Genomic DNA, 15,125 nt, shown 5'->3' on the forward strand with positions numbered 1-15,125 from the left:
ATTCACATGCTAATGGTATAAACTACATTGAAGCCACAGCCGCTTTGGGACAGTCTTAACAGAAGTGAGGCTGCCATGCACTGGTGCCTTGCCTTTTGGCGACCGCCACCAAAAGGCAAAGCATGTGACAGACAGAGCAGGGATCCAACTCAGCAACACACCAGTTACAGGACAAACTCCTACCTCTGTTGCCACAGTCATACAGAAATAAAAAGTATGTCAAGCAGGGGAGATGGTCAGACTAATCACTTTCCTTATTTCAGTCTAAACCCTTTGTAACAAAAACAAAAGCTTGATTGTGGATACAATCACTCATGTGATCAACAAACAACCTGCAAGGCAACATTTAACAAAATACCAGTGCATATCTGAGCTTGTATGTGCAATGGCAACATGGATTTGAGGAACTGTGTAACAAAATCAAACTCAAGCAAACAGAACTTTTTTTTTTCTTAGCAAAATATTGGTGGCAGTTGCAAATCTTTCCAGAGATCAGTCGTTACCCCAGTTGAGATACACAGTTCTCAGTTTTTAATAGTACTGCAAACTGAACCCTAAAGTAAACATTAGATACCAAATCCACAGTTATTAACCATGGATGCAACGTTGGTTCATTTAACCCACATTTTAGCAAGCTGAATGTGGACAGTGTGAAACCTGTTTGGCTGTGCATTTTATATAGTCAGGTTTTATGTTTTATTTTAGGTCTAATAACATGATATTTCTGTTCAATAAAAATGTATTTTATATTTTCTTCACAAGACCCTGTATTTTATACAACAACAAATAGCAGATTTTCTTACAAATATAATAACATTTAGGGAACAAACAGAGAACAAAATTTCCTAACTGCAAGGACACAGGAGGCTCTAACAGAAGCCTCATGTGCGCTGATTTCAACATCAGTGGTTTTTACATTGACGTCAACATCCTTTATTGGAAAAGGAAAATATGAATAAGTCAAATCAGGGCAAAAACAATTTAATTGACTTCAGAGACAGATATATATATAGGCTACAAGGAGTAAATAGCATGCACTTTGACAGAGAAGTAAACATCTTTTTATTTTTGCCTTCAAGTAATGCGTCAACTGCTGTTATTGAAATATTTTGTTTTACAAGGTTTCTTTTACCAATAGTTGGTTGCAAATACTTCCAAATATGTTTTTTTCCAAAGATAATCATCATACATTGGAAATTTACCTGCTTTTTGATTTCTAGGAATAAAGCATATAGAGAGTCTTTGCATTACACTTCTATTCTCAGCACGGCTTTAAAAACACATGAGGGCTTTTGATGTGTTTGAAAAGCTCTGCTTTCACTGATGGAAAAGCATCAGTGAAAGCAGCAGCTCTTCTGCAATCGTTCCCAGCAGCTCTCTGCTGGGAACGATTTGTTCACTGGGGGGAGCAAATCTCTGCTCTTTGAAAGTGATCTGTACATCCATCACCACAGGGGGAAGAAAATCCTCATATTACGAAGACCACACACATGCCTAAACAGTCACATATGCATGGGCATGAACACGTACAGAGGCAAGCCAAAGGAATTCTCAAACACACAAAGATTTTTATACATTAACTCAAAAAGGCTGCCTCTGAGGCTGTGGCTTTGATTTGAAAATTGATGCCAAAGCACAATAATCTACACACCAGCATCCCCCCAGCACAGATTACAATCAACAAGCTTATTGGCCAGCATGCTCGTATGACCTGAGGGCATGTTTAGTAAGTAATCCCAGGAGGAAGGAAGTCTGCAGCTCAAGTTTCATTGCACCTGGACTGTGACCATGTTGAAGAAATTGTCAGTGAGTCTTGAACAGGTACATCAACGGACTGGTGAAAACAATCACACTCTTTGGGTTAATCTTTTTTATATTTATTTATTACATCATCTCAATACATTTGGAGTTTTAGCAAAACCTGAGTTGTGTCACAAAAAAAACTTTGTGTACTGCTTATGTTTGTTTACTGTGGCCATGTATAAAAATGAATCACTGTGCAGCTTAGCTTTTTAAGCAGACACTGCATATGAGAGTGTGATTCAGAGTAAACAACATTAGATTTTGTTATGCAAGTCAAAGAATTCTGTTATGGTACAAAAATTCACTACACACAGTACATTGTATATTATAGATATACACTTAATATACTATTTCACATATTTTTTATGTGAAATAGATCTATGTAACAAATACAGAAATATACCCATTCAGAAATCCAAAATAAAAACATAAATATGCCAAATGCACTCTCTGCCACCATTTGGAATATTCTACACACCACTACAGTTTGATGGCAATCTAAGACAAAAATTATGCAAAAGAAACATGCATTAAGCATTTTAACATTTCCTATGTTGCATGTAACATGGTTACATATTATGTTATAATATTATTTTTTCTCCTACAAAGGACACAAACGTTTATTACTGCTTTGTGCAGATTTTTTATGGAAGGTATGTTTAATTATAGTTCATTTAAACACATTTATATGAGAAATAAAACAAGATAAACAAGATTAAACTTAGTAACTACTTTTTCCAGAGATTTGTGATTGAATAAAGCAAACACAAAAACAGCTCCCACACATGGGAGTAAAAGTGAATCATCTAACTAAACCAAGTTGAGTCATTTGAAGCACCTTTAAAATCAGGGAGTTTCTCAAACAAAATTTCCTGGAATGATAAATAAAAGTGTTGCTTTGCTTTTTTCAGCTTTGTCAAATAGTATTTGGAGCGAATCAGAAGCGACTCAGCAGAAAGAGATGCTGAGCTATTAGCTCTTCTTACAGGAAACATCGATATATTCAGCTAATTGTAACTTTGGACTTCATACTGTTAAATTACAACACAGTGGCACAGTAGTTCATGAAGCTGCCATGTATCGATTTGTGTTCTGGTACATGACTGTTTATTTTTATGTGCATGTCTACATAGACATTGAGCTGCCTGCATGTTGAAAGATCAACAAAAAAATTCTGCAACTCATTAAAAAATTATTGTTTCAAAAATAAACAAATAAATAAAAATGCAAATGTCTGAATTTGCTGAAAAATTTAATTGGAAGCTTACCAAAGAGTTTATTACTGGATGATCCATAAAAACATTCAACTGAGATTTGTGTGTTGTAGTTCAGGAACAAAGTACTTTGTACTTTATTATCTGCTTTACTATATTTGAACACAAACAAATACTCTCACAAACCTAGAAATATGCATTTAAATGTTCACATGTTCAAATGAAATAGGACTGAAATTTAGATCACATTAACAAAAATGTAGAATGTTAGCACATTTTCTCTAATTGTTCTTTAAAAAAATAAAGTGAGAACTGCATGTAGAAGGACTCTGACACAGGAAGGTGGGCATTAGGATCATGTCAAGGTTGTGTACGTTAACAAAACAACATGAAAACATGGGGGTGAAACACAAAGCAGTAAGAACTGCCGAGAAACATGAAACAGTCAGCAGAGAACCATGCTGAGCTGGAAACAGAAACAAACCAAGTTTGAAACTGGGAGGATCTTGCAAGGGACTGACAAGTATTTAACTGAAGAGATTGATATTTACACCATAATCAGGTGAGAGCAATTACACAGAATGCAAGAGAGCAGAGTGAGGCCAGAGCTGGAAGAACATCTGTTAGAGGCTGGAACTGGCTTGATACTGAGGAGGAGGTCTGCCTTCCTGCAGGATAAAAGCCCTTAACATACAGGTTCATGTGACAAAATGGTCATAACACAAATCCAATTGAAAATTCTTAGCAAAATTTTAAAACAGAAACTCTTCAACCAATCTGACTGGCTTTCTGTTAGATTTCAGAAAAATGACGCACTGCTGTAATTTTACAGGAAAGATAAATGCAACTGTTCCATTGCTATCCCACTTGTACCCCTTATTAGAAAACCAAATTACTGAATAAAGCTTTTTGCACTCCAGAAAGTTTTACTTGCATGCCACTTTCATTGAAGTCTTCAGTTCTCTTTGTTTCATCATGTTTTGTTTCTGATGTTTTAGCCTATTTTCTTTCTCTTTATTTAAGAAATGCAATTATAATTTTTTTGTGCCGAGCCATGCATTCCCAAAAATGTATCATGTTTAAAACTATTATAACAAATTATTCAATACACAAGCTGTTTAATCAGCTTACAAAATTCCTTAAAAGCATTTTGATTTTTATTTCCGTTGTTGTTTGAAATGCTTTTTATTTCCAATTTATCTGCAGTGCGGCTTTTAATGACAGCCTTCAAATTGAAAAAAAAGATACATTAAATTGGTAAGTGAATACATTTTTCACTTTAATTCCTAAAAAGATTTATAAGCTTTCACAAAACAGACAACTAATCAAATTTAAATGCACAAATCTTACCATAACTGAGAGATTTCATCCAGCAGATGGCAGTATAAAATCAGATTAATGCAAGCTTAAGGCAAATGGCAGATAAGAGAGATCATCAACTCTGGTTCAGTGCGATGCCCACTTATGCATTAATATATATTCATATTCTCCACTTAATAGCAGTTTTATCTATTTAAACTGGAAAAAATAATTTTCTTGAAAATGTGATATTTGCTTTTGTCTTGTTTTCCCTGATTAGCAGAGGTCTTTATTTCAGGCATTATCAAGAGATATTAAAGTTTCCGCAGAATACCTCAAAATTGTACCATTCGTATATCTTCCGATATAAACCAGTTCTCTCTGCACAGACTAAACATTATTAGTATAATCCTACCAAAGAGTTTGCAACATTTGCAAAATCTCTGTGGGAAAGAAAAAAACACCTGCAGCTTTCCATCTGCATGTGCAAACACCAGAAAAATGATAAGGCGTCTTTGTTTATGCATGACCTTTCTAAGAGTCAGAAATTTCTACAGAGAAAAGTGCAATTTACATTTAAATCAACACAATCAATCAATGATGAAACAACACGTTAAGTCTGTCTAACACTCTGTACATCAATTGTGGTGTACCCTGAACTCAATGAGCTTATTGATCTATGAAATCAATGGAGCACAGCAGCTAGAGATCACCAAGCTTTTAACTTTATGAGGGCAGTCCTGGAGGGAGGTGTCACAGAATGTCCCCAGAATAGATTTTTGAGGACAAACATTTACATTAGGCATTTGTTTCACAGCACTTGCTATTAAATTGAAATTTTTGTAACCAATTAGAAAAGGGGAACTATTCCATTCTTTTCAGACTGGTTTGTAAAAGATAGGATATTCAGCATTTTAAACCCAGCTCCAACAGAAAACTTTAGCTATACATTACATATTGTTTGTACCAGAAAGTTCAGATTTGTCTCTTCTGTGTACTTTGAATTCTACAACAGTCTACCTGTGCAGTGGGCACAGTTCTTGGATTTGTTCTAGTTTGCCGAAAGCATTTTATCCTTTGCATTTGTTCTATTCAGTCTAACTCAAAATACTTTATTAATCCTAAGGGGAAATTAAATATTGCTGAACATCATATTATCCATAGTATCCACTCTTCAAAGAGTTGTTGTAGAGGCTGATGGCTGCACGGGAGGAAGGATCTCCCGTAGAGTTGTGTCTTAAAGACCTGAAAAGACTTCTGGCTAAAAACACTGACTGTCTAATGAAGAGGATGCTCGGGATTGTTTGTAATGTTCTTTATTTTCTGAAGCATCCTTCTTTGCACTGTTCTCCCTAGATAAAAGTAGTCCCTATAACAGAACCAGCCTTTTTTATCAGGTTGTTTGGTCTTTATGTCCCTGGTTCTGATGCTGTGTCCCCATCAGATGATGGTGCTTTCTTGCTTTGGAAGTCTGAGGTGTACAAAGTGGGAAAAAACAATGGTGAAAGTACATCCCATTGTGGTGCTCTTGTGCTCCAGAACAGCTTGATTAGCCCCAAAAACCTTCAGTCTCACAAACTGACAAAATCTTTGTCAGATAGTCATTGATCCAGGTGATTGCACCTGTGTCTTCTGGAGTTTCTGACAAAGCAAATAAAGCTAAGCTGTGTTAAATTTTCCATCCAGTTCCAGGTCTGAGGTCACTGTGTTCCAGATCTTACAGAACTTATTTAGACATTGCAGGTTAGATTATGAGGCTTTTCACAATACTGGCGTACCATGAAGGGCAAAAAAATCATAGTAAATGATCTGCTTGCATTTGCTTAATGGACATGAATGAACTGTCTTACAGGAGATAAAAGAAGCATGGACTTCCATGGTGGTACAGACATTAGCACTGTTGTCTTGCAAGTTCCTGGGATTGAATCCCAGCTTAGGATCTTATGTTTGCATAATCGCTTTTTGCATGAGTGGGTTCCTTCTGGGGGCTCTGACATCTTCAGTTCAATAACATGACTTTTAAGTTAATTGGTCACGTTAGAATGACCTTAGATATTTGTCTGTTCATGTTTTTTGTCTTGTCTTTGTGTCACCCTATCATGGACAGAAACTATCCGGGGTGTATCCAGCCTCTTGCCCAGTGAACGCTGAAGTTAGGCACCTGTTGCCTGATGACCCTGCAAGGATTAGGTAGGATGGAAGGATGGCAGGATGGATGGATGAAAAAATTAGCAATCTGAGGTTAAAAAAGTTCACAATCCTCAAAAATAATTTAGAACTTCAAGAAATTTCAATACTTCAGATAGCCTTTGGAACAGCAATAATTATTGATTTCTTCTTCTGAAAACAAAAAGCTGAGTCACTGAAAGCAAAGAAGACAATAACTTGAAGTTGAGGAATTGCTTAATCAAGCAAAAGATATGCAATTCTGCACAACACAGACATATCCAGTCTTTTTTAGACTTTATCTGAGAATATAATTAGACTGTTGCACATACTCGGTCTACTCAATAAGATTTAATGCATTTTTGTTGTTCCTGAGAATATATAGAATTTTATATTTGCACTTGAGCAAACTTTAATTACTAACTCACATAATCTTGGTCTTGGTGTTACATAATCCTTTCACCTTCATGATGTCTCGAATTTGGAAAGATTCTCTCCTGTTTTGTTGTGAATTGCTATATCTGTGTTATCTTGAGTCATGCTGTTTAACTCATGATCAGTTAATGAAATAGCAACACTGATTGACCTAAAGAGTAAAGTATGTTCCTCATGTAGACAGAATAGAATGCAGAGTTATCAGAAGCATGTTTATTCTGTCTGCAGCATGTTGTTGTTGAAGGTGGTGATCGCAGCAGCATGTTTCCTCATTGATGTCATTCTCGGCCACGTCGTCGAATTGACTCAGCTGAAGGTTGAAAGGGATAACAGCAATGGAAGTTATTTATTAGTTGCTTGTCACTTTTCATTCCAACATCAAAGGCTTGTATAGATCAAACAAACTTTTATGAGTTTCTTTTCAATTTGAAGTTGGCATAAATTTCTTTAGCATTTGGTAGGATTTCCTTAAATGATGCAACTTGGGTCAAACATTTGGATTTCATTATTTTTTTCAAAATAGATTGATACAAATTTTGGCCCATTCCTCCCTACAGCATTTATGCAACTAATTTAGTTTTGAAGGCCACCTTTTTCCCCATGCACTTTTTCTGCTCTACCCACAACATTTCTCTGGGTTTGACATCAGGTCTGTAAGATGGCCAAACTGACCTTGTTTCCTATGAGCCACTAATCCCATGGTACGCTTGGAGTCATCAGTATTTCAACATATGTTGTTTCCCCATGATGCAGACTATCTTGTGCTTTTCAGCTGGTGTGGTTTCCTAAGCTTTGTATTGTCCTGTATCTGTCTGATCCATTGGAGCTTGAATAATTTTACTTTATTCCCTCTCTACCTGCACCCTCCCACGCTCTGCATGGCAACCAAGCTGCAGCCTGTCTGGTACATTGCTTCAGGAATACATGCAGTGTTGCTCTTTGTTAGTTATATGCTAAAACTAACCAGTGTATCAAATAAATTCCCAACCAGCTTGCAGGAATCTGTGGAGCAAAAGTTACATGGGTCCCCTTCACCCCATCATCTTTCAGAGAAAGAGCTAATTACTGAAGAAAAACACTAAAATTTGGGTAAACAGATGATATTTTTGTGCCTTTTAACCGGTTTTGCCCATATAATTAATATAATAATGAAAATCAACAACTCCTGAAAAAACCCATTTTGGTCAAGAAATATGTTTCTATTTTCCTTTAAACTGATTTACAATGTTTTAATCTGGTAGAGTAAATAATTTTGTAATAATGTTTTCGTGGTGATTATATTATTAACCATCATTAAGTAATTACAGTATTGCACAATGTTCTTGATTCGTTTATTTAAATCATCTGTAATGTCATAAAAAACTGAACATTAGCTACAGCATTCTAAGCTTCAAATCAAAAAATGATGTGGTAAAAGTTCAAGATTGTAAATGTCCGTGTAATTAGTAAAAACCCTACATTGGCGGTGTCTCCTCCCACCTCGCACCTCCTGCTGACGGCTGACTTGTTTGCTCTGGGGTTTAATATTTAGCTCACTCTGAAGCATTTTCCTACCGCTTCACCAGCTGTGTTTTTAGAACTGTAAACACAAAGAGCATTTAAGGTACAGCCTTGGTTAGGGATACGTTGTTGGTGAGCGCTTGAAGAGGATTTCTTTATAAAAACAATTAATTGTTCCATTAGAGTTTTTGTATGTGTAGAAGAATTGTTAGAGTGCCTGGTTCTCCGCATGTATCAATAGTTACCCTTTTATTTATCAGTTTGATGAACATCTGAGAAGAAATGGGTCCTCGTACAGCAGGTAAGAACTGTTAATAATTTGCAAATGCAAACTTTTATTTCTCCTAGATGCTAAAAGCAAAAATAGTTCAACATGTGTGAATTATTTCAAAATATGTTTAATAGAATAAAACAGTTAGAAAAACATGGAGAAATATTAATGTTGAAATCATATTAATTAAGTAAAATAAGCTGACTTTATTAAAATATTGACAACTAAAACGTAATGAGGATATCAACAGACAAACCAAATGACGAAAGCATTGTAATGTAAAGTAATTCTACAAATTTTAAGACTTACTTCTGTTTGTGTTAAAAAAAAAGCCAGAAATAAATAAATCAATAAATAGCAAAAAACAAACTAAAACAGCTATGTGAGAACTCGCATACAAAAAGAAAGCAAACATTCCCCCTGCAACTCAAACATGCTTATGAGACAGCAACCTGCATATCACTGTATCACTCACAGAAAATGTGGCTGGAGTAATAGGCTTGACACCACCTAGTTATTTAGCAAGCATTAAACAAACTGCATTATTATATAGTCATATATCTTCCTGACACATCATGGTGTCACTTTCCAATAAGGGAAGGAAGAGAGAGGGAAGAAGGTGAATATGTTTTTATCACCATCACTCGGTTAATCATTGATGTGCTTGATGTCATTTTTGTACAAAAAATTTCTGATTCCAATTAATGTGTTGCAAACCAGTGAATACAGTAAAATTATACACATGCATATAAAAATATACTTTTACATTAACCAGGCACAAAAGCTCATTCTACAAATTCCAAATATGTAAATGTTACTTTGATGAAACACCAATGTATATCGAGTGCATTAAATATAGTATGTCAAAAAAGAAAGTCATAGGACATATTAGCCAAACTAAAAGTTGTGGCACAAATGTTTTTTAGCACTGACTTATTAATGTTAGTTTCTTGTTTATAGCCAAGGCTTATGAATCTATAGCAGCAAATTAAGGAGGAAAATGGGAATATACTATCTTTTGGAATCTATAAGAGCACAACCTGTCCCTCGTATCAAAGCAACCAACAGAATAATTGAACATGTTTCTTCATCCCTGCAGACGTCAACATCATGGCCAATATTTGTCTTTCATATCTCTATGATTCAAAAGAACTCCCTCCTTGTCAAGGTGGAATGAAACAGAATTATAGATGCTAGAATAAGTAGATTTACACAGAACTGGGTCAACGCAAACACACTTTAATCCAACTGATTGCACCTTGGTTTACAACTAGATTGAACCCTTGGAAAGTTGTTACTTTCTGATACTTTCTAGGTGCTTCCCAGAAGACATTGTCTACTTTACCTAGAACCTTTGTGGAAATTATTGGTTGTTTTCAGAAACTCACTAAAATAAACTTACTTGGTGCTTTTACTAGAATTATAGATCACTTTCTAAAACTTAATGTGTACTTTCTAGAACCTTCCCTTCCTGTATAGTAGTCAAACTTATTGCTGGTCCACAAAATTTGTATGTGCTAAAGTGAAAGTATTTGTGACTTATGACTAATAAGTACAATGAAAGTTACAAGAAAGTACCTGGGTAGTTGTAAAAACAAGCATAGTTCTGGGAAAATCACTTGCAAGTTCAGGTAAAGTACTTGGTCATTCTAGAAAAGTAACCTCCAAGGTTCTTGGGAAGTACATGGAAAGTACTGTAAAATTCACCAATAAGCTCCATGAAAGTTGGAGAAATGTATCTCTTAGTTCCTGAGAGTATCTAGTAGGTTCAGAAAAGGAGTTCTAAATACCTCATATGATCGGGAAAAGTAACCTGCAAATTCCTTCAAATTTTCAAGAAAGATAATTGTAAATTTCCAAAAGTAACTGGTAAGTTCTGGAAAGAGAACTCAAAATTTCAAGCATGCATACTTGGTCCATTATGGCAAAGCCAAATTCCAGCAAGCTCCAGGAAGTCCAAATACCATTACATTACATCTTAGTAAGATTTTGTTACTACATCATTTTGGTTTAAAGTAAAACTAACTGAAAAACTAACCAAAACAACAAAGTCTTGAAATCAAAACTACTTGAATTGAGTCAGGAGAAAAACCACATTTAGGCCAACAAATGACTGAGTCAATGATCGAAAAATTTTTTTATATGTTTATGTGTATCAGCAAGTTCTCCATGATGTGCATATCTGTCTCCTTTTAGACAGTGCTTCTAAGAATGAAAAAGCCACTAAGAGTGGGAGCTGCGTTGGTCCAGCAAGACCCAGGCTAAGAAGCAGCAGCGATGGAAGCATTTACACCAGAAGAACAGCTGGTGACCGCAGTTCTTTCTCTTCCCTCACACTCTCCAACCCTAAATCAGGTATTATTTGAAATATCTTTAAGGCAACTGCCATATTTTGTTAGGGCTAATGTACATGCCACTAGCCTAACAACATTCCTTTGCTGTCATTTGCAAAAACAAATGACAACAAATGAAGCAACAGGGTAATGTGACATTGGTGATCTATCATTGAATTCAGATTATCTAGGTTTAAAGTAGAGTAAGTCCACAACATCCAAAATAGCCTCATCATTTTATTTTCTCCTTTAGAATTATCTTGTTGAAAACTAAAAACAACAGTTTTTCTTTTTTTTGTCCTTTTCTCCCTCTTTTTCCTCTATTTCTATCTCTCCCTCGTATTTAGTCCTGAGAAGACCAGTGAGCACAGAGGAACTGCAAACACCAGGCGGCCCCTACATTAAGAAAACATTCACAGTATGTTTTACATTTGCCTAAATTAAAAGCCTTTTCCATTAACATGAATAGAGAATATATATTATTTTTAACCTTTCTTTGGCTATTACAAGAAATATATTCTTCTTCTTTTTTATAAAATTTGACACCATTGACCAAAGTGTGTTTTTTAATAAGTGAAAAGGGTGTTGCAGGCTGATCTACATTTTTCACCTCTACATATGCACAGATTTCAGTTCTATAAATTGTGACTTCTGTGGTTCTCTACAGATTGTGGGTGATGCAGTGGGATGGGGGTTTGTGGTTAGAGGAAAGCAGCCATGCTACATTCAGGCTGTGGAGCCATTTGGTCCAGCTGCTGCTGCTGGGATGAAGGTAGACAAAAACAATTATTCAAAAGAAATGTCATCTTAAATAAACCATGAATCAACCAGTTTCCTCTTTTTTGCAGCTAAATAATGTTTGAATACCTTCCATATTTACAGGTACGACAGTTTGTGGTCTCTGTGAATGGTCTCAATGTTCTCGATCTGGACTACAGGACAGTCAGCCACCTGATCCTCACTGGACCCAGAACTGTAGTGATGGAGGTGATGGAGGAAAGAGACCACTGGGGAGAAGAAGAAATGCAATTTACTCAAGAATCAAACTAGAGAATAGTTACCATGTGTTGAGAGGCAGGATAGGTTCTTTTTAGATTACAGGTTTGAATCAACTTTGTAGCGCAGTATTTTAACAAAGACGCATGGGATCTTGTGTTCTGAAAATTATAAAATTCAGTCTTAGATGAACACATCGGCCAATTCACCAACAACCTGCTCAAAAACAAGAGTTCTAGAGTTCCAGAAGAAAAAAATTGCAAAAATCAAGGCCTGAAGTACATGGGTGTCATGATTTATTCCAAGAGTTCAATTATTGTCATTTATGGCATTAAGAATTGGTACAATGTTTAAATTCAAGCCTTAAAATTGTTGGAACGGGTTCTGCAGAAGAATGAAATGCATTGTATTTCACTGGCAGCTAAAAGGTTATTGGAATATCTGAAACAATAAATAGCTCATATGTCTTTAAATGGGTTGAAAATGTTTTTTAAAAAATCAATCAAGTTTATTTGTATAACACATTTCAGCTACGAGGCAGATCAAAGTGCTTTATATCATGAAAACATAAAAACATAATAAGCACCTCAATTTTGAGTGACTTTTTCAGATTATCTAAGGTGTCTGACAAAAAAGACATCTGTGTCTGGCAAAAATGTGAACAATAGGTGAAAATATATACGCATGCCTCAGCAAAAATTTATTGTTTTAAAACTAGAACTGCTCCAATTGAAAATTGGTTATTTAAAAGCTTGTAAAGCGCCTTAAAATGTGTCCTACAAAGTCACATTGGGTTGTTAGGGAAAATTCAGAAATAATTCCACCTATCTTGTGTTTCCCTTTTCAACATACCAGCATATGTGCCTTATAAGCCTATTTCACCTCCTTGCAACTGTTAGACAACCCATCTGAGCCAACACACAGCACAGAATTTATGGTTGCAGTTATCATTTGAGTATCTTCGAGTTTAAGTCAGGATCTATCTGATGTGTCATTTGACCTAAATAGTTTTTAAACCTGATTTAATTTGGTTAATCATAATTTCTACCTATTAAATGCTAACCTCAGTGTCCATGGGAGGATATATTGAAAAAATATTCTGGAATTAATTGTGCTGTTCTCATTCCTTTTCTGAGGTTACTTGGACTTTAAACTCTGCCACTTTACTGCCTGTCTGTTCACAAACCCAGTATCAACAGAAGGAACATTTCCACTGACCTGCTCACACAAAAACATGTCTGGCCACAAAAAAACACCCCTCTACGGCCTCCCCTGATTGTGTTTGTCTTTCCATCCACAACATTCTGATTCCCAGAAAGGAAATAGGAAGTGTGTAGTTGAAGTGTGAGGCACATAAACAACTTAACAAAAATAAAGATTGTGATTCACGATTAGTTTTAAAGTATTTTTGTACAGTCTACTATTCCATTTACATTGTACACCTTTATATCTGTTTTTATTATGTAGTTTTTTATTTTGTGACACTTTCTGCATTAATATGGATACTTTACAAGGATTTGATTCCACAGACTCAGTGAATGTCTTTATTCCCCTTTTGTCTTTTATCATAGAGACAATGCAAAGAATTAGTTTCGAAAAGTGTAAGATAATACATTTTCTTCATCAATATTGTTATTCTACATGAATATCTTTTCTTTTTTCCCTAAACGTATTTGCACATTTTAAAGTAAATAGAAATCCCTTTTAAACTCAATTGTTTAAATTATTAGTTTTTATTTAAAAACATTGTGTCTTTAAATTCTTTTTCTTTCACATTTTGTGTTGAAAATGTGAAAAACAATGAAATGCTCTTCATTGTCACAGACATTGTCCTCAAACATGATGACAATACACTTAAATGCTAAAGGTTAACATACATTCATGTAATCTTGTTCAATTAAATAACCTTTTAGTATTTAATTTGTAACAAATAAAATTGGCTATGCTGTACTACCAGAAGGTGGCAGTATGGACTAAATTGTGCATGACGAGTCCCATCATTTTTGTCTTTGGCTAACAAATGTCCCTCAGGTAAGCTTGTAAACATTAGCATAAACTATAATAACAATACTAATACAAAGAAACAGGGAGTAAACCCTGCTACCAAATTCCAACACACGTCTCTATATTTGATTTAATGTAATCCAATTCAGTTACATTTTTCAACCAAATTACATTCTGAAATCATCCCTCAGAGGGAAATGTTTTAGTTTTTTTATTGATCTTACAAGTTCCATTAATAAAGACCTTGTAGGCAACTGTCATTGAGTCATGTTTATAATATTGATATTGTACAGTTTTTTTTTGTTTGTTTGTTTTTTATTGATTTATTTCATGCCTGGCAGTTCTTTTAAAAAACTAAATGTATGCGTTCATTATAACCTTTTGTGTCCTGTGAAAAGCATGACAACTGATTTCCTTAAAACAAAAAGGTCAACAAAAGGTAACAAGGAGCACCAAAAGCTTTATCTCTGACGTTTCTGGATGCCCCATTTTTTAACTCAGGGTGTGACACCAGTAGCATTTAGGGAAGTTAGTGTAAATGTTAGCTTTGTTCCTGAACTGTTGAACTCTGTTCAGAAGCTTTTGGTGCTTGGAAGAATGACAGAAAAAGAGTAAAATTACTGTCATTACTTACATTCTCTCCTGTCTGCAGGGTAACCTCTCAGTGATTGATGAGTATCTACCAACTGATGAAAAAAAGGTAACAAACTTTCATGAATAAAGAGAATGTAAATTGTTGAAAAATGAAGACCATATTTTTTTAGTGGGTCAAAAGAATAAAAACACAAATGTTTAATCAATAAAAATTCTGAAATACCTTTGGACTCTTTTTCACTGCAATAACACCTCTGCCCTGAAGATCACTTTCTTTTGTGTCAAAATCACAATTCCACACTTTCTGCTGTGTCAGAATCACATCATGTCTTTGTGATAAGCATGGAAGGTGAGGAGATTTTTTTTTTTTTTGGCGATCCCAGGTGAGTGGCTCTGACTTCTAACTCATACATTCCATAACAGGAGGAAGGTGGCCAAATGTTAGCCTAAGGATTTGCAGCAGATTTCAGGCCAACATTCTGTCAGAAAAGAAAATAATGATTGTATGGT

At 35.2% G+C, this 15,125-nt stretch overlaps 1 protein-coding gene across 1 annotated transcript; it reads left to right on the plus strand.

Annotated features, from left to right (window-relative positions):
* The first annotated feature begins 8,458 nt into the window (after positions 1 to 8,458).
* On the plus strand, positions 8,459 to 12,559 carry LOC116730754 (DEP domain-containing mTOR-interacting protein-like). The gene is made up of 6 exons (XM_032580219.1): positions 8,459 to 8,718; positions 10,885 to 11,043; positions 11,369 to 11,439; positions 11,689 to 11,793; positions 11,904 to 12,236; positions 12,309 to 12,559. The coding sequence occupies exons 1-5, from the start codon at positions 8,700 to 8,702 to the stop codon at positions 12,069 to 12,071; spliced, it is 522 nt and encodes a 173-aa protein (XP_032436110.1). The 5' UTR covers positions 8,459 to 8,699; the 3' UTR covers positions 12,072 to 12,236; positions 12,309 to 12,559.
* Positions 12,560 to 15,125: the final 2,566 nt, after the last annotated feature.

The sequence above is a fragment of the Xiphophorus hellerii genome, chromosome 13, assembly GCF_003331165.1.
Source record: "Xiphophorus hellerii strain 12219 chromosome 13, Xiphophorus_hellerii-4.1, whole genome shotgun sequence".
NCBI lineage: Eukaryota > Metazoa > Chordata > Actinopteri > Cyprinodontiformes > Poeciliidae > Xiphophorus > Xiphophorus hellerii.

What these genes read in the sequence shown, in the direction of transcription:
- LOC116730754 (XM_032580219.1), top strand. An exon ending in ACTCTCCAACCCTAAATCAG is followed by an intron (nt 11,044 to 11,368) that starts GTATTATTTGAA and finishes CCTCGTATTTAG; the next exon opens with TCCTGAGAAGACCAGTGAGC. An exon ending in CTGCTGCTGCTGGGATGAAG is followed by an intron (nt 11,794 to 11,903) that starts GTAGACAAAAAC and finishes CCATATTTACAG; the next exon opens with GTACGACAGTTTGTGGTCTC.